Raw genomic sequence first — 26602 nt, 5'->3', positions numbered from 1 at the left:
ATCTAACAGAGCAAGGAATGAACGTGAAAAAATACCTTTACTATACAGATGTGATTTACCAACAAGAATTGAAAGGAATACTTAGAAAGCAAATATTTACATTTTGCCTGTAGAAGAGAATACGTGATCAAGCAGTACAACATTTTATTCTTGGTTCTCTGTGTGCTGTTTTCGACGTCATCTGACAAAGTTTGTGACATTGATACACGTGTGTGTGTGTGTTATGTCAACACCATGAGCACCGATCATCCAAGTAAAAGGCGTCCAGCTGCGGTCAGGCGTGCCCAATACAGACGTGTGTACCAGCATGCAGGGGGTGGCCCTCAGGCCCGGCCAAGGACTAGCATTGTCCCAACACTTAGCTACAAGAGAAAAAAGGTAGGTAGTATCAAACAGAAATATATGAAGGTTTTTATTTAACCAGATCAATTTCTCACTTTGCTGTCGAGGAGGTTGGCAGAATAATGTAAGATTATTCGCAAAGGTCACTACACTACAGATAAGACGAGGCTTAAGTGCAACCTTTGGTATATATTCAGGTGAGAGTGGCAGGTATTTGTGAATACTTGAATGCTCGACCAGGGCTTATATGTGTTGATTACAGGCCTTCGGCGTTGATAATTGCATCAGGTTACTAACAATGTTAGCGGATAATTCCCATTACATTACAAGACGTGGTCGTGGATCAGCACTATCTACATGACATATATCTTGTTTTGGAAAGTATTTAATATGTGCATTTACTGGAGTGGGTAAGTTCGGGTTAACGCCACTCTGAACAACAATTAGGTCACAAGATGCAAGCTAAATGTGCGAGGCAATTCAAGAAATGAAGGTTGTTGATTTTCCACTTGGATGAAACACTCGAGTACGACTATAGTTTTGACAAATCTAGGATCTTAATGAGGGCCGATATTGGATTCAAATCCACACGCGGATCCCAGAAAGATTAAGGGGCGTAACTCTAAAAAGCAAGCAACGCTTTTGTCCACTGTGCTGGTGACGGAAATTACTCATGGGCGTACGAATACGGAAAGGAAAACCACACTTAACAAAGTAAAATGCGACACCTTGACGAGGACATTGAGCGTTTAAAACTGTGATAAAATTGAGTTTGAGACAAGAATAAAAGCTAAATAATTTAAAATACATTTTAAATGTCACACTCTTTAATTACTTATAACAAAGAATTACCAAATGGATATCTAATATCCAAGATTAGGTATCGATTTTCTGCCTAGCGTCTTCCTTTGAGCAGAATAGATAATCACCGATTCACGGTGAACAGACATCGATTGACCAGCTTATTTCTACAGGCTAGTGGCTTGCTATATGTTATAAACAATGATTAATCAGTGGCCACAGTGATTGCGATTGTTATCTTCATTGATTGCTCTACCTACTGATATTATATGTGTCCCAACAGGTATCCTTGTAACACACGTTACTTACGTAATACGATCGTTTAAACACCTTTGATTAAAACTCCTCCCAGAAGGTATGATCAGTTGTTGTTCTTAAGAGATGTTGACCTCCACATGACCTGATACATGAGTGTTGTGCTGACAAATAAAAGCAACAAAACCCTTTCCATAATCATAAAAAAAATTCTGGCCAAAACAGATTGTACGATTCGGACTAAATCACGAGCATAGGTTTATGAATCAATATCAAATAGTGATGATAACAGGTATTCGCGAAAAGGTGAGCGTAACTATCCTAGCCACCTGTGGGACTAGTAAAAACAAATGTAAGAATGTAAGTCAGTTGTTCCCCTAAAAACACGGCAGCTGATGCGTCAAATTTGGAAATGTCCCCCAGGTGTCTACCAAACAACTTTTTGAAAGCTTTACTGAGGCCTCGAATGTTGTAAACTCACACAAAAACTTCTGAGCAAGAAATCTTGAAATCTAGGTAGAAAGGGCATGCTCGATTGTACCGCAATGTTGTGACATGTGGACACCAACGACTGGAACTGCTTGATTATTGCTCGACATATTGTAAAGTTGAAGTCATCCCTCTTGTCACACACTCTTTTGGAGAGTGTTTTGTCCACCACATTCTCTTCAGAAGATTGTAAAAAGTATTCATTTAAACATTTAAATGTACTGAACCGCAAAAGAAACGTCACCCCAAGTTACATTGCATGAAAAGTTGTCATTTAAATATCTCGGTAAGTTTTGTCAAAGTTTCTAAAATTAACATTACCTTGTCCGGAAAAATGAATTTGATGATAAAAACAACAAAGCAGATGACAATAAAACCGATGGCCAAAACGCATCACGGCAACGGCCATGGTTACCCGATGCACGTAAGTTCAAATACACATGCGTTCCCCCATTTCTTGCCCTATGCAAATCCACACAGATCGGATAACATTCATTCGTTAATGAATTGCTACCACATGCCAAGATTGACAAGAAATCAGCGACACCAAGCCCTTGGACGATTGCACGCTGGACAAACTGCCCGGCAAGTAGCCACTGCATTTCAAGTCCACATAAGGACCATATACAGGCTCCAGCAACGGTAGCAACCACCAACACTACAGATGACCGACCACGTGGTGGAAGACCAAGGGTCACAACCCAACGTCAGGATCGTCAGACTGTGCGACAGCATTTACTGCAGCGGAAACTGTTCGACAGACCATGGGGACACACCAGCGACACATTAGTGCAGACACAGTGCGTCGACGATTGACGAGCAGACACCTCCACTGTCACAGACCACAACGAGGACCCATTCTGACACCACGTCATCGCCGTGACCGTCTCCAGTGGGCAACACAGCACACTACAAACACGAAAACGTCGTTTTTTTCCGTATATGGTCATTGGACGGAAAAACGACTAAAAATTCATTAAAATTGATTAATTGGTCAGCGTCTAGAAAGTGTCCAGAAAAAGGTCGAGTTTTTCAAGCGTAAAATGGACGGAAAAACGATGCTTTTTGCTCCGCCTTGTACAACTGTTAACGGCCAATCAGATGGCGCTGGTCCCCCGACGCACGTGATGTCCAAGGCTTCCTTTCGGAAGATTTAGGTTTCGTATTTCTGGCATGCCTTGCTCTAGTATCTGTCGCGCGCAGTGCAGCGAGATTTGCTGATAAGCTAGTTTTAGGATATGTAACATGTTAATGGAATTCAGACACGCGCCAAGAAGTCAAACCAAACAATGTTACTAAGTTTATTGTGGTAACGGCTATGTACAGTTACCCCTATCGGATAATGGGTTGTGTTTCATTTGGTTATAACAATAACTAATTTTTTAATGTGAAGTTTACAAGATATACGACTTGGACGGGAGGTCGGTCACATGACGTTCTTCACGTGACTGTATTCTTGAAAAGGCGTAAACACTGACTACTTCCACATTCCTGGGGAAAACCCTTGGAATTCCCTGGTACGAATTCATACAGAAGCGTGGTTGCAAGCCCATTTAAGGATACCCTCGCTACAACCCATCCCAGAGAGAAAAAACATGAAAAAAAATCCAAACTGTCGCAGTGACAATTTACAGAAATCTATGAATTTACCTTAGTATCTATTTGACACATCTTCACAATCACCTTTCAATGATCGGCCAATTGATCAGTGATGCCAAAGGCTTGAAATAGCCACAGGTTAATTAACAACTTCGAAAATATCTCCCGTCACGTTTATCGTGTCGGCCATTTTGACGTATTGTACTTGATGTAAATGTATTACGACGCTCTGTCATTGTAATTGACTTACTGAGGTAATTCTGTAAAAGATCTTCTCATCTTATGAGGATATTGTTTGGAATATATTTCTTGTAAACATACTAAAACATATGTTCCTCGCTTTGGGGGGAACTATTTTATTCCGGGTTGGCCCATTAAATCTAGTAGTAAGTCAAGGCACCATGCCTGATCTGTTATTTTATGTGTTTAAATTACGATTTGGGGCGTTAATAAAATACACTGGCGCAAGTATATTTTATTCAAATCAATTGGATAATTGAATATGCTTTCTTTTACATATTACATAACATCACTGCACAAAATATGAACAGTTGCAGTAAACAAACTACGGTAATCGCATTAAACATCATTTTCAACTCTACAGTATTTCAGTATTTCAGTTATATCATGGTGTATCAGACTGATGTGGGATAAAAATCCGAAGTGGTTCAGGTCATCCAATGGGTGTTCGGGAAAAGGTGAGCGTATCCTGCCACACAAGTGGCACCCGTCACAAACACATGCAAGGACAAGTCAATTGTTCTCCTGAACAAAGCACGGAAACACACAATGATGCCCGTCCTCACTTTTACCGAGTATGTAAATTATTTTGTCCGTCAAAAACATGGACAAGTATAAACAATATGTTCATTCACGTAATACATGTCATACATTTGACAAAATGTATTGACTCGGAGCATTATTGTTAATCACAGCGTATGCAGTTGAACTCATCACCCATCCCATTATTGATAACCCTTCTTGAAGATCTATGAAATCAGAAGCTGCAACACTCTATCTTTTAACTGGCATGTCGGACTTCTGTTTCATTACTCAGTTTTATTTGCACGGATTACTATGGAAGGGACATTGTCTCGTTGTCGCATTGTCGCATTGACGCCTTTACCATTTGTCGCATTGTCGCGTGTTCGCATTGTCGCTCTTTGATAATCCTTTTCTTTATTTTACAAAAGGGCGACGATGCCGTAACGCGACATTTTCAAGGTCAAAATATGTCTCGTTATCGCATTGTCGCCCCATCACAAATGTGTAAAAAGGCGTAAAGTTATGTTATTGTTACAGTTCAACCTGATAAATGTACGTCTTGAAATAAAAAAACAAGTCCGTCCGCGAGTCCATAACATTTTATTGTGAGCTCTTCTCTAAAAGTGCTTAGTGTTCAACTCCCAGTTCCAAACACGTAGTACCTCCTCAATAATCCACATACCTCCAGTGCAGTGGTCTTCCGGAAGATCTTACTCTTGACCGTATTAGACAACTGACGAGTGCACGCCTGACCTGTGACCTCGTTGCAACCCTCGTGATGTGTTTGCCGAAGGGAGAGGTGAAGGAAATGTGTGCTCCAGCCCAGCGCAGAGCTCGCGACACACTGTATACTGATGTATACAGTATATTGCAGTTGATATACTGTATACTGCATGTGATACTTATTTGCGGAAATGTTACAACTTTCAAGATTCAAGATTCAATTTGCATATATCTTATATACAACAGACCGCCGTCATATATCACTGGAATACTGCTGAGAGCGGCGTTAAAACAAATTGTTTTCATTAAGGAGCGCTGCAGTCATTTAAAATAGAACCGTATACATATGTACATGTAGTACCAACTCACTCTATTTGTTTCGAATATTCAGCAGAAAATATATTATTAACCAGGTCTTTGGCAAAAGATATCAGATTTTTATAAGCAGCCACATAGGGATGACAAAGGACCCCTCGCTGATTAGGTTCTTGTTTACTTAAGAGCAGAGTTGGCCATGTTAGATGATATAACCAAAATCCGGGAGCTCCGGCGGGGGGCAAACTGGTCTTGTTAGTGTATGGTATGAGCTGTGACGTTGACCCAAGAGAATAATGTAAAACATGAGACCAACTCAAGTCTATAATGATTGGGAAAGTCTAGATTTCCACAGCTCTAGCCTGAAATTAAGAATTGTTCTATGCTCCATTTTAATTGTATTATTTTTATTTTGTAGAGATGGACCAACCAGGAAAGAAATTGATAGAATATTAATATCACATGTTACCACTGATCCAGTTAAATTCATCACACAATAATAAATTAGTATTTGACATTACGGCATTTGATTATTAGGGCATGATCATGAACATGTTCACTGTAGTAATGTACACACCAGTCAACTTGATTATAATTTTTATCAAAGTGTAGCGCGGCATCAACGATTACTTTATGATATCCTCACTTGTCATCGATGTATTGACATCGAACAATGGACGGCAATTCGAAATTCTTATGGATAGCTTCAATAGGGACAGCGCCGGTGTCAGTACAATTTTCCTAGTTAAAATAAGTATCTACAAAATATAATCTGAACAATATATTTTTATTAATGCTTACTTTCATGGATAGAATTAAGGCAATCTAGGCTTGCCAAATCGTTCTAGACTTGAGCTGGATTCCTTTTAAATGTATTCTGAATGGTCTGGGAGACGAACGGGCGTCAGTATCGCATGGAGAACTGGGACAGCCTTAATCAGTGTAATCGGATATGTTGTGGAGTTTCGGTTTTGGGCTGTTTGCTGAATATATAGAATTGCGAGTTATGTATACTCTGTATTCTTTCGTCATGGTATCATAATTATATATTTTCTCTGTTGCTTTTTGAATTATCCACAAATAATGAGAACTACAATGTAAACCTCTCTCTGGAGATATACAATAATACTACTGAAGGGCATATCTAAAAAATGGGACTTCTCGACAAATATTTCTTTCTTAAATACTACCCGTTACAGGCATTCTGATCATTATATCATACTTTGTACAGTTTAAAAGTCAAATAATGGCAAATTGTGTATCTTTCTACATTTTGAATTAATTATATTTTCTGAAATAAAACCTTAGCATCAGATAGTGATATACACGAATATGATCTATACTATGATAAATGAATTATCAATTTCGTATTATGAATTAGATATACAGAAATATGATAGTAAAACAAATTATTTTAATCTATTCTTGTGAGTAGGTAACGAGAGATCTAGGCAACTCACAAACGTAGCCATTTATGAAAAATGAAATATTAAAAGTTTAGGGGTTTGAACATGCACATTGAATAACAGGGAAGAAAGCAACGCAATAATTAAATTATGAATCAAATTATGTTATAAATATAACAGAATATTAAGAAAATATATGTTTAATTTCTCATTGTTGGAAGGTGTTTAATAATTATATAGATTTTGTTTGATTGTTTGTTGTTTAACGCCGCACTCAGCAATATACCAGCTATATGACAGTAGTTCGTAAATAATCCAGTCTGGACCAAACAATTTAGTTATTATCATCAAGAGCACCGATCTACGCATTTGGGATACGATGACATGCATCAACCAAGTCAGCGAGCCAACTTGCCTTCGTACAAGCATGGGTTGTTGAATGCCTATTCTAACCCGGATCTTTACGGGTAACTTTTTAAATAATAAGGTACAATGGAATTCTGTATATGTCCATAATAAGTGTGTATAAGTAGATGGATAATATGGCCATACACGCCAAGTAAATGGTATATGCATTAATTTAAATGCAAATGATTCAATGATGAGTTCTTTCACAAGTCCATATTTCAAGACATGTATTTGATATTCATAATAACTCCACAAAAGCTACACAATGGCAACAAAACGGTACCAGCATCACAGATACCAATAATACATGAGATACATATAATTACTTTAAAGTTAAAACATGTATCTAAATAGAAAATTAGAAGGATACACTTCCGACATTTTTCGTATTTCGTTTTCGTTTGGAGAGAGAAGTTGTGATTGGTATCTGATGGGTGCAAACAGGTGTTCCCTTCCGCCCAGGCCTTGCGGCAATGCTATAGCCCAAAATGAAACAAGCCTTGTTCAACAGGTTCAGACTGAAATTTCCATCCCACTTAGGCTCCTTTTAAATTTAAATATAGTTTCTCGTGTCGATATGTGTCAGAAGAAATGAAATATTACAGCACTGGTGAATAGGTTATATGCGCATGTCAGCGTCGATCCTATAATATCCTTTTATGCAAAATACATATATACTGATGAATTAAGGTAGTAAAACTACGCAAATTTATGTCCAGATGCATACATCAGTATCATCTCGTGATCTTAATTCGTGTTTTGAGCCCTTTTTCTACCGGAGATTCTGGGGTGTTACATCACACCAGAAAGCCAGGTCCAAATTCAAGTCATAATTTCATGGTCCGTCTTGTATGTTGGAAACCAATATCGCAATATGGCTAAATATTGCTGAACGTGGTATTAACCCGATTACTCACATAATTATTCCATTTTCTACTGTCATCTACGAACACTATCTTTAAGGAGGCATATCTGTATCATCCAAATGTCCATACATATATGTCCACATTTATATGTATAAAGCAAGTCGTCCTGCACTCTTCCTTAAAAGATAAATGCTAAGCATTTCCTCTGTATATATCTATATAATATAATATCGTTTTAATGTAATGCTGATGCAGTAAACGTACCACAGACCTAATGCTAGAATAACATCTAATTTCTGAAATGAACATATTTTACAGAAAAAAACAGTTGTTTAAACAATACTTATAAAATATAAGAACAAGGAGCCAAGAGCCAAATATTGGGCTGTGTTGGACATATTTGTTTCGGGGTCTTATGACAGACAAACCTGATGCCTTTAAGTATAAAGATAAGTAAGTATAGATGTTGTACATATTCAAATATGTTCGTGATTAACCCAACCTTGAAAAATATTGAAAGATGAGTGGTAACTATTTATGCCATTATTTCAAATTAGAATGAGAGCACACCAGGAAAGCATGGTTCTTTAATATACGTATCTTGTTAACCCAATATTCTTTTTTAAGTAAGAGCAGCATGTATATCGAGAGTATAGGTTTGGTGCGTGACTTATCACACAGTACTTCAGAAAGTGTGCATATTCTGTTTATCGGCAATAAATAACATAAGACGATTCATACGGGTAAATACGATTTACTTCAGAACTAGTATAGATTATTTAAGGTTAGGGGGAAATGTATGTAATTAACAGAACTTTTGCCGGGTTTGAAGGATTTGGGTCCTGGCTTGGGCTTTGTGTTGGACGTGTAGACGGCATTTCCAGGTTTGACGTATCAATGACAAAAATGATGTCAGATGCAATTCTCTGCTTTTTCGGGTGAACAATTGGCTTGCCTTTGGATGTGTTTGTGGCGGGTGCCACTAGTGGATCGGAATGAGCTCGCGTTTTTGCGTGCATCCAATGTCATCATTTATTATGATGAATCATGAAACATGCTCCTGATGTTGTCGCAATGGTGCAGTTGGCGCTTCTTTTGGCAAGGGTTTCTCATGATAATGGAAATGCTTATGTCGCTTTTGTTGACCGATAAACATGAAAATATATATAATGTTAGTGTATATGGTCATATAATTAAGAAACAAACGACGAGTGGGAGTTGTTTATTGTACGATAAACAACGACCGAGACTCGTTTATTTCAAAATGAGATATCAACATTACGTATAGCCTCTTTTAGGGTGTTAAATTAGGAAAAAAATTACGCTCTACAATATTTACCCGTACTTAAATAATGATGATTCCTTGAATAGAATCCGACAGCGGCCATGCTAGATAAATCCATTTTAGGATTTGAGTTTGGTCCCGCATATTCTCACAATTTTCTCGTCAATCATCTGTACCTTTTCTCCCAATACCGATTGTCATACCACTCTCACTTTCGGATTCCCCAGCAACATTTATTGGGAACAACTCACTAGACACATACCTCTCGAAAATAAGGTCAAATTTACGACGTTTTCAAGTTGCGAGTGCATGTTCGAATCTCAATAAATGACGTCATGATAGAACAATGTTTTATCGTGAAATAAATATCGCTTCCTTCTTTGTTCTTTGTGATTTATCGCGTAGCTATCTTATATCATAAAATGCCAATTTCTAATTGCTTTATCATGACGTATCCGTGTCATGTAGCAAAAACACACACAAATATCGTTGACTTCGACGTTGAATAGTGTCATGAAATATGATTATCCTCTTGTGTGCAATATTTCTGGTTGATAAATCTAACATATTCTTACTTTAAGAATAGCGACTATACATTATTATATCCCTTATCAGGTCTCTGTAACATTTGCAAAATGATACAAATATAAAAATACAACTGAACCTAAATGTAATGTTTTAATATCCTTACGTTGCTGAGTGCAGCATTTAACAACAAACAAACAAAACATAATATCTTTAAGAATTATGTTAACAATTCCGATGCTAAAAATAATCTCACAATCTCCATACCTCTTTCTCTCTATGAAAACATAATAACTTTTTTTTTAATAATCTGAAGGAATAATAATGGCAATACTATCATAATTATCATCATTATTTATGTTACTTATCCTCAAGTGAAGTAGTCCTCCACACTATACATTCAGTGAAGAAGCCCATGAACATATGAACTATGTAACATACATTCATGGAAATTAGATGAACAGTTGAAGTTAGCAAATGATATTATTCGGTCGAACGTCTATCAGCCATCTATTCTATTCATGAAGAACATTTCACGTGGGACCAACAGAGGGAATTATGACTATCGACTTGCTAATTATTTTTTTATATTCCTGCCAGCTCAAACGATCTATTGGTTTGATTTATTGTTATATGGTATCCACAAAATAAGTAGGATCCGATTTTTCTGTTTTTGTTGAAATAAAACTGAATTATATTTGCTGTTTACATATCAAAGTTTGCCAAGTTGTTACAAAATGTTTGCCCACAGCAAGGCTACGTATCCACAACATATTGTGCTAGGCACAGTATCACTGGACTGAGGGAGGGCGGTATTCCTCCTTGTGGGTCACCTGCTTGGCAATATGGGACGGGAAAACTGCAGGGGGTGAGGGCAGTTAAGTTGATGGTAGAGACAGATAAGAGAGATCATTTTACAAATGTGAAACCTCAGTCCACAAAGGAAGAGGCGAAAGCTGAAACTTGGTGAGGTTTACAGAACAAAGGCAGTTATTTCTGTTTTCTTACTGACTCTCCAAGATACATTTAATAAAACAATTAAAGCGTGTGTTTGTGTGTGTTTGTGTGTGTGTGTATATATATATATATATGTGTGTGTGTGTGTGTGTGTGTGTGTGTGTGTGTGTGTGTGTGTGTGTGTGTGTGTGTGTGTGTGTGTGTGTGTGTGTGTGTGTGTGAGGTAGAAGAAGAATTGTACACCATAAAATGGCTACGTATGTAGTTGGGGTAGATATGTTGAATGCCCGGCCAGTATGACCTTTGAGTCACTACAGTTTCAGTCATTAAAATGCGTAAAACAGTATTTGAGTGAAAGAAAACACTATAAGTGAGTGAAACAAAAGACCTCAGTACAGGCACACCCAGTCCCCCAACCCCAAGTCTGCATGTATCAATACTCATACCTGCCACATCCTCAACCACTTAACTTACTCACACAATCATCTGACAACATGTTCGCCAACCCTCGTATCACAACGCATGCACGCACGCACACACACACACACATCACATTCTTCTTTCCCCACCATTATGTCCACGTCAGCCATCATGGATCCATGCGCATGCTTTCATACATAATCCATTCTCCCACCATTCCCCAACATCCATCGAACTATAACTATATCCGCCCTCATGTATAGGTATTCGTGCTTTCATACATACATACACCCCCCTACCATTCCCCTACATCCATCGCAGTATAACTATGACTAAAACCGCCTTCGTGCATCCGCACTTATGTTCACATTGCATTGCATATGCATCAAATTACACGTTTAAAATATCGTAAATATTTTACAACATGTACATATTATATATAAGCAAACAGAGATTATTATAACGCAATAGATTTCATCCGTCAAAACATCACAGAAAGAAGGGCAGCCTGGAATTTTACAATTGCATCTGAATGCACTAAGACGTTCAACTGGTCAGGAGGTGAGAGTTGCGGAAGATTACTAAAACTTCAGTTACAGATCTCCATTACGAATATCTAAAGTATGAATAAAGATCACAGCTTGCTATGGCGTGTACTTCATTCCTGCAGAATTAGCAATGTCCTTAGCTCTAAATTGTATGTCTAAATGCTTATGTAGACAAAGACCCAAATGTATATAGGCATGACCATATTATATTCTACGCAAATATCACCACATTTAAAAACAAAGCTAGATTGAGTCTTTGAAGGGCATTAAGAACTGATACACACAAGGAAAAATATTTATGGATGTCAACGGAGGAACATATACTTTCTCCTTCATCAGGTGAATATTATTAAATGCTATGAGGCAGAGAACATATATTTGTACCTGTAAGAACAACAAAAGTAAAAAGATAGCAAAGAAGAGAACGCAACAAGGGAAGCCAACAGATAACTGGCGCTGATTTACCCGCCTCCCGTTTGCCCATTGTCCATTTCCCATTACCAATCATTCATAAGTTAAGTTTTGGCTTTAATTTGTCCATTGATAATCAACCATCAACGTCTATTATCTCCACCCTAAAAATATGTAGTTTACTGAGAAAGTGGTATCCAAATATAATGTGTGTTGCAGTTGACCACTTTCTTAAAGGCATTGTTGGTTCAAAGCTTTCGGTCATAGAAGCCGTGCCATTTTTCTCTTGTCAGAGGAGTGCACAAAGTATACGTCATCTTGACTAACATTTTTGGTTCGGTGGCTGGGTTAGATCGCCAACTTTGTGTTCTGGCGATTGGGTGCCTCACTCACAGTGTGAGTTCAAATCCCGGACGAGACTCAACCCAAGAAAGTACGAGAATCTGTACTTTACTCAGAAAGTGTTATCCCAATTATAACATTTGTTGTCAAGAAAGCACAATAAATGTATATTCGGCTTTGGATGGGTAATGATATCACAGACATATACGAATATTGATGATGACTTGGAGGAGCTTCGCAACGCACGTCTTCTCAATTCAGGGATTGGTAAATCCAAATATGTGTGTCAGCGTGCGTGCGTGCGTGCGTGCGTGCGTGCGTGCGTGCGTAAATGTGGGCCTGTTGGATGTTACATAAAACATTCATCTTGAGCGGGATGGTAGTTCGAGTTGGATTAGCATGTTAACTATATGATCTTCTTTAGGCAGAGAATGCCGCGCATGAATGTATTGATGAAATTCCTAGGTACATGGGGCCTTTTCGTCCCCAGGAATACCCACAGTGGAGACTTCAATGGGGATAGGGTGTACACAATGTGCTACCTGGTAGATTGTGTGTCATCAGACCGGACAACGTTGGTCTTTGACTGATTGTGGCGTAAAACACACTTATTCATTTACTTATATCAGAAATTGAATGTTCATCTTAATTGTTATTGTTGAACATGTAATATATTTTTAAAACGAAATAAAACAGTGACATAATAACTACAACTTTATGTGAGCGCGAGTAGCTTTTTTGGAATGAGATGAATAAGTCTTATAAAGTTGTAAGCTTCTTCACAACCGTGTAACTATGAATTGACTTTATTGGGTAATCAAAAAAGAGATAGGACCTAAAATAGCCAAATTTCATACGATTTCACTTGTCCACCATCTTGGATGCAAGGCGAAAACATTTCAGCGCGGTTGAAGCCACTGAGAATGCCCCCTGCAGAGTTGGACGAACATTCTGCGGTGGCGCGGCTGAGTTGACTAGAGGCTATCAGCAGTATTTCCTGTCCAGGTTATTTAGGTCCGTTGTGTGTGTGTGTGTGTGTGTGTGTGTGTGTGTGTGTGTGTGTGTGTGTGTGTGTGTGTGTGTGTGTGTGTGTGTGCGCGTGCGTGTGTGTGTGTGTGTGTTTGCGTGCGTGCGTGCGTGCGTGCGTGTGTGGGGTGGGGGCGGGGGGGGGGGGGTGAGATTGGGGGGATAGATTATAGATTTAGCAACAAGTAAGGTCATCTTGAGTGGGTGGGTATTCGCAGATGGATTAGCATATGAACTATGATTCTCTTTAGGCAGAAAATGAGGATCAACGATGTTCGACCTGGTAGAAGTGTGTTATCAAACCTCACAGCATTGGTTTTTTGACTGACTGTAGCGTCAAAACAAACTCATTCATTTACTTGAACTGAATGTTCATCTTAATTGTTATGGATAGTCACGGAGCCATGATCCAGAGAACAGGGTGTCATTAGATAGAAATAAACTAAGTAATAATAGGATTACCAGAAAAACGGGGTTTTACACACAAGCCAATAAACTTCGCTCATTAACACCAGAGTAAGTCAGTACAAGATTGAAAACTGCCCCATAATTATGTATGACATGCCTGTCGCGTATTGCTACATATATATGTGAAAACAAAGTTATTAAAATGAAGAGCAAAACTGATGAAAGTTACCAAAAAACGTGTATAAGTGATATATCGTCACTGCAAAAATAATGATTGTTTGTCTTTAGTATTAACATTCAAATACGTTATATCTGTATTAGCGATATTGTCTTCGTTCCACCGGTGAGTCAGCGTTAGCCGTACTATCTCGTAGTATAATTGTATTTCTGAAGACATCACGATACAGTTTTTACGATGCATCACGTCTGCACTAGCGCTTGATAAAAGCCTTGTGTTTGGGTGTTTCAGTGGTTTAAATCGCTGCTCTTGATATTGTTGATTAAACTTTGATACTATGAACAATATAATGTTATGTGAGAGGTTGACTTTAGAACGGTAACATACTAATAGTATATAGGATGACATAAACAGAACAATGAGAAGTTCGTCCAGATTAGTGTATAGGCAACATTTAATAATTAAAATAATTACATTCAACAACTCCCCTTTTAAGTCCATTTTCCTGACTTATAAGTAAATGCAAGAACAATCGGCCGGAATACAATGTATAGTTCTTGTCCACTTCCATATGACTATATAGCATACAATAAGCTATCGGGTCCCGTTTAGATCGGTTTGGGTGGCAGCCTAGATAGCCATAGAATAGTTTCATCTTGGAATCTCCCATATCACTGGGGATCCTCTTCAATTTAAATGGAGTTACTCGTTACGATTCCGAACCTTCACGTGACTGTGTTTATGAATCATTGTCAAATAGTGGTGACATTAAATCTAGGAAACAATACGCGAAATCGCGCCTGCACAGAACGGAAAATTTGGTCAAGGCATTAAGTAATCCGCATGCGCAGAACGATTGATTTCAGTACTTCCGCTAAGCGCTTCGAGTGCTGCGTCAAACGCGGGCCTGTAATCTAACACGCGAGGACTGACCAATGAAATCTGAGAAGTAGAAATACCGGTAGACGCTGTTGCTTGATTGACAATGTCAATCAAGAAAGGGAGGAGCTTAACGGTATCGTTCTCTCCCAGTAAATTCCGATGTCAAATAACGACGTTATTTGGACGGAAAAACGATGGTTTGAAAACGTCCAAATAACGTCGTTTTTCCGTCCAATGACCATATACGGAAAAAAACGACGTTTTCGTGTTTGCAGTGGCACCAGCATTGGCGCCACCAGCAGTGGAGAAGAGTCCTCTTCTCAGACGAGAACGTTACTGTATCTCAACAGCAGATGGCAGAGAGAGAGCAAGAACGTGGGGAACGTTATTCGGATGCTTGTATTGTTGAGAGAGACTCGCGAGGTGTTCCGGGCTTCATGGTGTCGGGTGGAATTGGTCTTGCACAGAGGGTCGGCCCTGTTCTCTTCCAGAACATCGGTCCATGGAGAGGCAATTGTGTCACAGCAGCTTGGTACATTGATCAAGTCTTGAGACCACACGCCATGCCCCATTTGGCACGTCGGCGCAACCACGAGTTTCAGCATGATAACGCCCGTGCCCACACTGCGAGAGCCAGAAGAGACTTCCTCTAGCAGAATGGCATCAGAACCTTGCAGTGGCCTACCCTCCGTCCCGATTTAAATCCCATTGAGCACCTGTGGGACGAGATTCAAAGACGACTGAATGGCGTCCGACCAAGGCCGACAACTGCAACTGAACTGCGTCAGGCGTTCCTCAGAGTGTGAGCTCAAGTGCCTATGGCCTTCATCAACCGCCTCATCCATTCTATGTATCGACGTTGCACGGCAGTCATCAATGCACACGAGATACTGACTTGCGATGCCATTTTCTAAGAGACTAGTATCGTGTTTCACTTTAAGAACATTTGACTCTTTAATTTCAATCTTGATGATCAGTTTTACCAAGTTTCATCATTTTAATATGTCTCAAAGTATGTATACAGTGTTTGGACAAATACGGTTTCACATATATCTATCCATGGTGACGTTTCTCGTACGGTTCAGTATATATAACATCAATGGCCAGGGAACATCAGTTTCTGTCTGCCGAAACAGATTCCACTGGACGTAAAAGGCACACTAATGGTGACAATTATATGAATGAATCCGTGATGGCAACAGGTGTTCGGAAAAAGTGATAAGCATGATCTGCCCTCCTCTTCCGGTTGCACCCGTCACACACAATTTGCACTAAAACAGGTAGATATCGTGTTTCATTTAATGGATTATGTGGTCAGACATTTTGACTTGTTGATAGTACAGCGTCGCCACGACGGCCTGGATCACAGCTTATAATGTCGATCAATGGGTTGTCTGGTCCAGACTCGATTGTGTACAGGCCGCCATGATACGGACGGTGCATTGCTGAGTGCGGATTTAGGCAGACAAACAAACACTTATGTGAGTGTCGGATGCTACCATTAGAGCAGTGCAGGCTTTCCGTCTCGCAAAGATATCAGGTGTCTGCAGATATTTTCAGTGATCCCTTCATTTTTCCTTTTACGCCCAAAGTTTCGGCAGATAATTGATGATTATACTCTGACGTTGATGTTTTGAACTTCAAACGCCAACGTTGTGTTCCGGAATAGAACTTGCTGAAGTTGTTTTGTGTCAAAACGCCTTAATGCAAATAATCTTATACGCGTTAAATATTCGTCTATATATGTTTATTTCTTACTGAATCTAATCCATCCTAAATGACCATTTCCGTTTTGGTCATGGATAAGGTTATATAACAACAGTGATTAACAATAACAAACAGGATAATTAATCCTGACATGGGATGATTGAGTGAGTATGTTTTACGCTGCTTTTAGCAATATTCCAGCAATATCACGACGGTGGACACCAGAAATGGGCTTCACACATTGTACCCATGCCGGGATTCGAACCAGGGTCTTCGTGTGACGAGTGAACGCTTAAACTACTAGGCTACCCGAATGCCCCTGAAAGGGATGAAGCATAGTGCTGACGTTTGTTGCATTAAGAATGTCAAAGGACAATAGTAAAGGGATAACACTGCGTGAAAACGAATGTGAGTAAGTGAGTGAGTTGGGTTTAACGCCGCTTTTAACAGTATTCCAGTTATATCACGGCGTGTCAGCTTAATGTGGGAGGAAAGCCCGAAGTGATGTAGGTCTCAGACGTTTACCACTTCGGTTTGACCCACGAGCACGGGTATGGTGCTGACAAACCTAGAAACATAATCGGGGCGAACCGGGATTCGAACCCACAATCATAGGTTTCTGGCGTGCCCAAGGGACGCAACTCTGTATAGCGAATCGCAGCGCCTTAGACGACTGGGCCTCCCGTGCCCCCGATAACGAATGTGATTCTAGTTGTTGAAGACAAATAAGTTCATAGGATGAAGTACCGAGGGTCTCTCCTGGAATCCTTGGACCATGGTGGCATATTGTTATTAGTCATCCTGTGTACCCTTGGCACCAGCCCACAATACTGTCTGTAATGTATCATGGACGTACAATACAATAATCCTTATCCAATAATCCAAAACACAGATATGCATATACACATACTAGTAATTGAGTCATCATGTGCTGTGTATGCTGAAGTAATCTAGTCCAGTGGGAACATATTAGTGAGCTGACTCCGACGCCTGCTCCCTCTGTGTGGAGATAGTGTCAATGTTGCTCATGGCGAAGGCACACTGGTGGTATTTACTGCATGTATGGTCATCAACGATACTTAGTGTCAACATTCATGTTCCATAAAACTAGGATTAGCTGATGAAGAGTATGTATTAATGTTCTGGAAGGTAAAGTGCTTCACCCTGTCAGTCTGCCAGTCAGTGTGTACTTCGGCATACATAGCCATATGCTTATGCTAGTAACATTCTTACACAGGTTGCAATCGAGACTTGACATTTTATGACTTACTTATTTTTTATTTGAATAATTCATATGATCCTCGTTTCTATGTGCGGTGAGGTGTAGCCTAATGGTTAAAGCTTTCGTTCGTCACCATGTGTGAAGCCTCTTTCTGTTCCGTCATGATATTGATGGGATTTTGCAAAAAGCTACTTTCACTCACCCTCCCAACCAAACACCCACCCACCCACCCACTCACTCACTCAAAAACTCAAAAACTCACTCAAAAACTCACAGTGTCAAATCCTCCTTAATCCCTCACAAACGTGATCCACGTAGATGTACAATGTACATTTGCATCCACTCCCTCCAAGACAGTGTCAAGACGCTACTATTCTATAGATTGATCTATGTAGAATAATACATGAACTATCTGAATCATGTAGGTGCGGTGGTTATACTTTAAGTATAAACTGATCCACTCGGGAAGTGTTCATGCTGGTTCGTGATGCCTTGTAATCTGAATTCGACATGAAATGTATAATGATACAGAGCAGGCGTTATAGTATAACATCCTGGCTAGGTTAGCCGAACAGCTATTCTCCATCATTTAACTCAACCCGGAATATATGTCCGTGGCGTCTACTATGCAAGCTGGCAACGGCTAGTAGAACGGATGGTCTTCAATAGGGACCTCCGTGTTTGATACCAGCCCGAGAAACATGTCCGTGGCGTCTACTATAGCAAGCTGGCAACGGCAAGTAGAACGGATGGTCTTCATTAGGGACCTCCGTGTTTGATACCAGCCCGAGAAACATGTCCGTGGCGTTTACTATAGCAAGCTGGCAACGGCAAGTAGAACGGATGGTCTTCATTAGGGACCTCCGTGTTTGATACCAGCCCGAGAAACATGTCCGTGGCGTTTACTATAGCAAGCTGGCAATGGCAAGAAGAACGGATGGTCTTCATCAGGCACATCCGCATGTCCGAATATTGGATTCTCTTTGTGAGCGTTTATTTTCGATGCAGATGTTAGATTTTTCTCACACAATTGTCAGTATGGTCAAAAGTGTAATTTTTGTAATCCGTTTTAAACCTTCTCATAGCAAATCTAACCCTAAAAAAATCATATTTGAACAGCTACATGTAATCTAATAACTGTTATCTGTCGAGAGAAAAGATCATAACTTTTAATTAATTGTCCTTATAAAAAGACGTAATTACAAATAGAAAGACGTAATTATAAATAAAAATTTATCAAATTTGCTATGGCCTAATGCATTCTTTAATTATCATCTGTTTAACAAAAAAAATTCTCAACTGTCGCGTCGTTTGTTTTGTCAGGCTTGATAATCAAAAAACTACACAATATCGAAATGGTTTCCGAAAAGTATTCCCTTTAGAAATGAGTGGAAGAGTTTCACAAGTGATAGTCCCATCGCTATCCGATAGATTTGGTTTGGCTTATGTTTCGTGCAAACACTGAGTGCTATGCACATTAAAGAGACACTTCCAGGATGTCCTCCACTATGAAGTACATGTCATATGAACCTTAAGATTTGTAACACTAGAATTCCTGCGAGGAAGCCATTTTTTTAAAAATTATAGCAGAATTTATTAATTCGACCTTTCCAGCCCTGGATGCAAATCAATATCCTTGAAATGATAAATAAATAAAATATCGTATTTACAGGGGGGAAATGAGGTCAATTTTATTTCATTCAATCCATCCTATAAACAAAATTCGAAATTAAAGTAATTTTATTTTATTCCTCTCCAGGAAGGTTTTTTTCATGCACAAGGTTCAGAAAACCAAGAACAGATAACACCATGACGACAGCTGCAGACTTCGTCGACCTAATTGCCAAGTCTTTCGCACATGTAGGACATTCTCATTCTCCTTAGCCAACAGAGAGCCATTAAAATCGTAGTGGAAGTCTTTGACAATTGTGTTTGATCTTTACCTAATTCGTGACTTAGATCTTTCTGACCTGCCACTGCAGACTTTTTAGAACCACGAGTGAATGAGTATAGTTTTAGCGGTTTTAAGTATTCCGGCAATATCACGACGGGGACACCTGAAATGGGTTTCACACATTTCGACCACGAGTTCGTCTTCACATAAAAAACCATGCCTCAGTTTCCAAATGCACCGAGTCTTATTATTTGTTGACTCCATGTGCTATTACTGTAGTGAGTGAGTGAGTGAGTGAGTGAGTTTGGTTTAACGCCGCTTTTAACAGTATTCCAGTTATATCACGGCGTGTCAGCTTAATGTGGGAGGAAAGCCCGAAGTGATGCAGGTATCAGACGTTTACCACTTCAGTGAAACCCACGAGCACGGGTATGGTGCTGACAAACCTAGAAACATGATCGGGGCGAACCGGGATTCGAACCCACAATCATAGGTTTCTGGCGTGCCCAAGGGACGCAACTCTGCACAGCGAATAGCGGCGCCTTAGACGACTGGGCCATCCGTGCCCCCGCTATTACTGTAGATCATGGTCCTCGACAAGCAGCTAGATATCCGTATTCGTATACCCACCATGGTGACCAGGTACAATTTAGTAAAGAAAATTGTAACGTCGTGCAAACTTGTAATAAGATTGGAGGTGTGTATGTTAGGATTAGGTCGTTCTTGACACGTCATATTACAGCGACTTCACATAATACCATGTGGGTATTGGAACACAGTACAATGGTTGCACCACACGTTTATCCTGCTGTCCCTTTAAAACTGGATGGTTTGGGGATTCCTTTCCAAATGAGGTCGCAATGAATGTCATTCGTAAATATGCGCTAATAATTATACGTGGACAAAAGGGTACGAATACTGGATCAATTTTATAAACAGTGACCCGGACAAGACATAAATGACGATACTATTTTAAAAATTGTACACAGATACACTAATTGGGAGCAAGGGAAGACTCGTTCTTTAAGGCGGCGCAAACCAAGGATTGTGGGTTCGAATCCCAGATTCGCTCTGATTGGGATTCTTAGTTTTGCCAATCCCATGCTTGTTGATATCACCAACGTGGAAAACGTTTAACACCTGACTCGCTGCTCGCACCACATCAAGCGACATTACGGATATATTGTTCAAAAGGGCCTCAACAAAACTCACTCTCACGCATAAAAACCCTACATCCGCAACTACATCCCTGATAATTCGTCAGTTCGGGATGTGAATTATATCCTATCACCCTTCGCCAGTACAGATTCAGCAACAAGGAAGTGTGTCTGTGATAATGTCCATGGCTGACAACGCATTCCCCAGAGATACGTCTGTTGTATGAGCGTCGACACTCCAGCTCCATCTATACATCCCCTAAAGTCCTTGACTGCGTTACATCCCCAGCGCCTTGAAGGCACAACACGGAACTATCAATTAGACGTATTGATTCCTGCTGAATTATTGATAAAGCATTTTCTCGCCTCCATGCTTTGTTGAAACAGGCATTAATCTGAAGTTATTTTGACGGTTGAACTCTGTACTTGACTAATTTATTTTCGTAGCTACAGTGACATACCCCAGAAACCTTTTAGTAATAAGTCCCTTGGGTTGACGCCTTCGGGATGTCAAGAGAACTGTTGGGTCCTCTTGTCTGTGCCCGGGTCAAATGCACTTTAAGTTTCTTCTCTCAGATTCATTCATTATACACACTGGTACATTCAGAGATGAGAAACAAGTTCGTGAGAACGATTATGGCCACGATTACTAGATGTATTACGAATGTTTAGAGACGAGGAAACTCAATCTGGATCGGTTGTCTTCGCCACGTGAAACATAATCACGAAATATCGCAATGAATAATTAACGACGATAGCTGCATGTGTGTTAAAACTTATAAAGTGAAAGCAAGCGATTCTGACAGAAAGTGATACTACTTACAATAATGACAAAAATTGCAAAGTGACCTTTTGAAGGCATGTCCACTTTCATAGCGATAAATATCACCATTGAGTTTTGATCACGAGGCAACAATCCGGGCAAGAATCGACAGTCGGGAAAGTGTGATATTTAGCAGTGACTTTGGTTGATAGCGCTTCAGTACTTACTTTTTTAGCTCTTTCAGTTCTCTTCTTTCAGTTCGTGTTGGTAATATACTTACGCTGCACACGCTTCAAACACTATAGCCGCTAGCAGTCATCTGACTGTCGATCCTCAGTCGGATTGTAACCACATGATCAAGACTTGTCGTTAGCAAAATGGATATGTCTTGAAAAGCGCACTCTGCAATTTTTGTGATCAGCGTGATGGCTTGAGTTAATGGCAAAACGAAGACTTCAGTTGCATGTATTTTGCTGTGATTGAATAGCGCCTGACAGTAATCAAAAATACACTTCCGGGAAAAAGAAAGCATACGCCCATGTCAGATGGTGGCTAAAGCTGAAACAGACAGGAACTGGTTACTCGATGGTGGTGTATTTGATACGAGTATAATAGTTGTGTTTTGGACCTCAAGTTTGCAGTTTTTCTGCGACTGATTTCAGCCTACTAATGTTTTGATAACGTTTGTAATCTTTTGGTAAAATCCAACTCACAAGTGTATACTTTTTTTCGCCATTGAGTCAGATCCCTTTCTATGTTGCAACACATACAACGTCCTATATACTCATACTGTGACTCGGGACTTTCAGTGCTCGTTCTTGTTGTCATGGTTTCATTGTAAACAATTTAAGGTAATCGACTACACTCTTGACTTTTCGTGTGTGCCATATCATGTCGGAATAAAACAAGAACAGTTTTATCACTGACCAAGCATGAGACATAACTATTCTCATCATATGTTGTTTTAGGTCACCATTCTCTACCCGATATTTCACGTCGCCTTCATACGCCGTATAAGTTTTGGAAAATTACATCATTGTACTAAAAAGTGCGGTTATTATTTCATATCGATTCAAGTCTTACCAAACATGCTGAGAAAATACGTACATAGCGAATGGTGTTTATTTGAATAGCATTTGGAGAATAGCTTGAGAATTAACAATGGCGCCGTATATTACAAGACTCTTGTTTACCAATTGTGTGAGACAAAAATCAATATGCAATGATATAATTATTGCCCAATTTGTAATTTAAAGAATCGATGAAAAGTAAATATCCTTTCGTGTTGAATGTCATCAATCTGCATCAACTTCATTTGTTCTCTGGGGATTTATTTCAGATTAATTAGTAGCCTGATAGAGGAAAGGTAGAGTGCTGCAGTCACTGTCTTTATGGCAGGATACCTCTGGGACTTAATAGTGATTATTTATAAATTCTGTCGTCGATCGCTGCTCTGTTTAGTCAGCTCTGTCGGGAGATATTAGATTAGCATATGTTAGATCTGTGGTCAACAGAGCTTGAACTAAATACGTAGTTTGTTGGACGGGAGAGCAAGAGCGATGGCTTGTGTGCACCCTTGTGAGTGAGTGAGAGAATAAGTGAGTGAGTGAGTGAGTGAGTGAGCTTCGTGTTTCAGTTGTACGACGTCGTGTCAGCTTGATCAGATGTATGGAAGCTCGACATGATGCCCTTCTTGGCTTACCACTTTGGTGAAGCCCGCGAGCATGGGTATGGTGCTGACAAACCTAGAAACATAGCCAGGGCGAATCTTGGAGTCGAACCCACGATCATAGGTTTAGGCATAGTGACGCAACCGTGCTATCCATGATCCCTTGTCATTCTCGTGAGTAGTCATGACATAGTAAAAATAGTTCGCGTATTTCGTATCACTCGTAACACAACATTACTTAATTTAGGTAGTTTGAAAAAGCTTAATCAATCATTAATTATAAGAACATATCAAAATAAAATAAATATTCACATACCGCTCGTCGAGCGCTTATGTATAATATATACTTACCCCTCGAAGTCTTCCTGCCTACGTTTGGAATAAAGAACATTCACTGATGCAGAAAAAGGTTGCACTGTAGTCTTCGCCCGGAAGACAGATACAGAAATTTTATTTTACTAGCTCTTGGCACATATGCGATAGGCTATTATCTATCTCCACAGAATAATTATTATCTAACTTGGCCACATTTATAAACCGGATAAAGATTGTTATCATTCTTCAGATAGATGGCATCGGTGTAATGTGCATTCTAACGTCCTTGCCAAAGCCCTATCCAAGATAAAAGAATACATTATATTTGCTTGTTTCCATGGTGACATATATTGTTAGTCCTTCGTCCGGTAAACCTGCTCTGAATGTTGATGATATCTTGAATGGCAGTGTCATTTTGCATTTTCTATATCTGGGGCAACAATTTAAGAATTAAATTGGTTTATCATGGATTGTTTTGTATGCATGAGCTATGCATTAGGGAGAGCCAAACGTCAACGCTAGCGAATAATCTGTCTGGAATATCTGCCTAAACAATTTACCATAGGGCCTAATAATGATGGAAAAAACTACGTTGTAATATATGCAGGGATGTGTACATGGATGTTGTTATTTTGGAGTTCATGCCACATCATAATGCCACAAAGTAACCTCATGTTTGGAATAACATAATTATGATGTCTTATCGCCACACTGTTTTAGTCGGCATATCGTCAGTAAGGATACAACGTTGTCATATCGTCAGTAAGGATACAACGTTGTCATATAAAAGTGCATCTGGGGAAAAAGGCTGACAACAACATTAACTGGTCAAGTGTTTGTGTACGATTGTATTGCTATTGCCTACATCAGAGTAAGGTAAGGGAGCAGTCTGTGGTATTGCATTATGATCAGAAATCTTCAAGTGAAACCTAAATGTGACTGAGATCCAGCGTACAGCGTCCTATACGTCACACTCTTGTTCGAAGGGAATAGTTATGCCGACTATGAGATATCGCGTTAGACCTTCACTCATTCACTCTTCGTACGACCTCCTGTGTGGTCGACAAGATAGAACGACCGGCCGGGGAGCGGAAGGTCGGTTGTTTGACCGGAAACGCCATACCCAAAAACGCTAAACAATGGTACTTTTTGTTACCCTGCCTGGCGCTCGGCATTAAAAAAAGAAAAACTGGTCGTCTCGGAGACAGTATACTGTGTCTAAGTAGGGTGTCCTTGTGAAACTGCAGCATGGTAGCTCAGTAAGCTAGTACTATGAACCCGCACGCACGCACGCACGCACGCACGCACGCACGCACACACGCACGCACGCACGCACACATACTATCGCCATCACAACCACCACCCGTCACCCGTGAAGAACCCATGTTTGCCGACTATGCTTGTCGAAAGATCGTGTGGTCAGACTTGCTGACTTGGTTGATGCATTTCATCGTATCCCGATTGCGTCGATCGATGTTCATGATGTCAATCATTGGATTGTCTGGTTGGATTGGATTGACTCGATTATTTACAGGCGCCGTCATATAGCTGGAATATTGCTGAATGCGTCGTTAAACAACAAATACACAAATAAACACATAAAAACAAACACACACACATATACACACACACAAATACACACACACAAACGCACACACATTCAATAACACACATACACATACATGCGATATACAAGTGTATATAATTTTGAACGCGACGTTAATCCCCATGTCACTTCACCTGACACTCTTTGTACCGTTGTACCTTCCTTCAGTGTGTCGTCGTGAGAATCTTTATGGTGTCATCAACGTCACCTGATCTGGAACAATTACAGCGTGATAATAACAGATCAATATACCTGCCCTGATACCCACATCAGGAGCTGGCCTTGATTACCTGACAAATGATACTTGCTAGATCAGCGCTAGTCTTTTAACGTTCTCAGCCATATTTGCATCCCAACTGAGCGAATGATCGAGTTATTTAGAGAGTAATTCTGTCATGCGGGAGTATTAATTTGACGTCGTATGGCCAATAGTTTGACCAAAGTAGACCATTAACAAAAGATATGAAGGAGAGTAAAAGGCTTTCAAAACATCACATACCAAGCTTCATTTAAAATAAGTATATCCAATATAAGTACGTGATTGATCAAGGTTAAAAAATATAAATCTATTAATAGTCGGACTTTGGGTACTCATACTGTTAGGGACCATGGGATTTACAGTACCAGCACTGTACGAGGCAAAGGGTCATACAGGAGTCAGTGCGCCCCTTTGGTTAAACGTGTTTACATTCACGTGATAGTTGTAGCGATGTCTGATATTAACAGTGAAGAAGAAGTTGACAGCATCTTTCCGAGGCAAGGGCGTTGACTGACCATAAAAGTCCAGTCTCCACCCTTGCCGAACTAGGCTGGAATTCAGGAGTTACATTTTGGCAGGACTAACGAGTCTATGCATAGTTCAATCAAAGTCGCGTTACAAACTAGACATCCAGTTCGTAAACAACATGGATTTCAGCGTGCAGATTTCGGTCGACTGCAGGAATTGCAAAGCGTGTGTACCGCAAACTGTGCGTCGACAGATATTTTGCAAATCTTTTCATGTTTAAAATCAAGGTGCTCAAGTGATTTCATGCACTTCGCAGGGTAAGACCCGTTTTATTACAATGTAGGTCTTGATTATCGATCAGATCGTTTTGACTGTGCGCCGCCATTTTGCTTGAAGAAAATGCAAGTGATATGAGTCATGGAATCTGATTGGTCAATAGGAAGGACAAAAAAGGGACATAACTCGTAATAGCCACTGGTGCCATGAAACTACAGGTGGAAACAGGGCTTATGTAGTCAGCTAACGCCCTCGCCTCTGGAAGATGAGTTGACATTTGAGACAATTTGAGACATTTGACAAGTTCCGACATCA

General features: G+C 39.8%; 1 protein-coding gene across 3 annotated transcripts in view; it reads left to right on the top strand.

The window, feature by feature from the left end:
* Nucleotides 1-214: 214 nt before the first annotated feature.
* LOC124115806 (transient receptor potential cation channel subfamily M member 3-like) overlaps nucleotides 215-26602 on the top strand; it is a 291914-nt gene continuing 265526 nt past the window's right edge. For all 3 annotated transcript variants that reach the window (XM_046476937.2, XM_046476936.2, XM_046476935.2), the window contains exon 1: nucleotides 215-378. In XM_046476937.2, coding sequence (XP_046332893.2) covers nucleotides 235-378 — 144 coding nt within the window. In that variant the 5' untranslated portion in view covers nucleotides 215-234. The remainder of the gene's footprint in view (nucleotides 379-26602) is intronic.

Source organism: Haliotis rufescens, unplaced genomic scaffold, assembly GCF_023055435.1.
Source record: "Haliotis rufescens isolate VD_foot unplaced genomic scaffold, xgHalRufe1.0.p SCAF_1, whole genome shotgun sequence".
NCBI classification, from domain to species: domain Eukaryota; kingdom Metazoa; phylum Mollusca; class Gastropoda; order Lepetellida; family Haliotidae; genus Haliotis; species Haliotis rufescens.
Note: the sequence above shows the minus strand (reverse complement) of the source record. Positions and strands in the feature narration are given on the sequence as shown.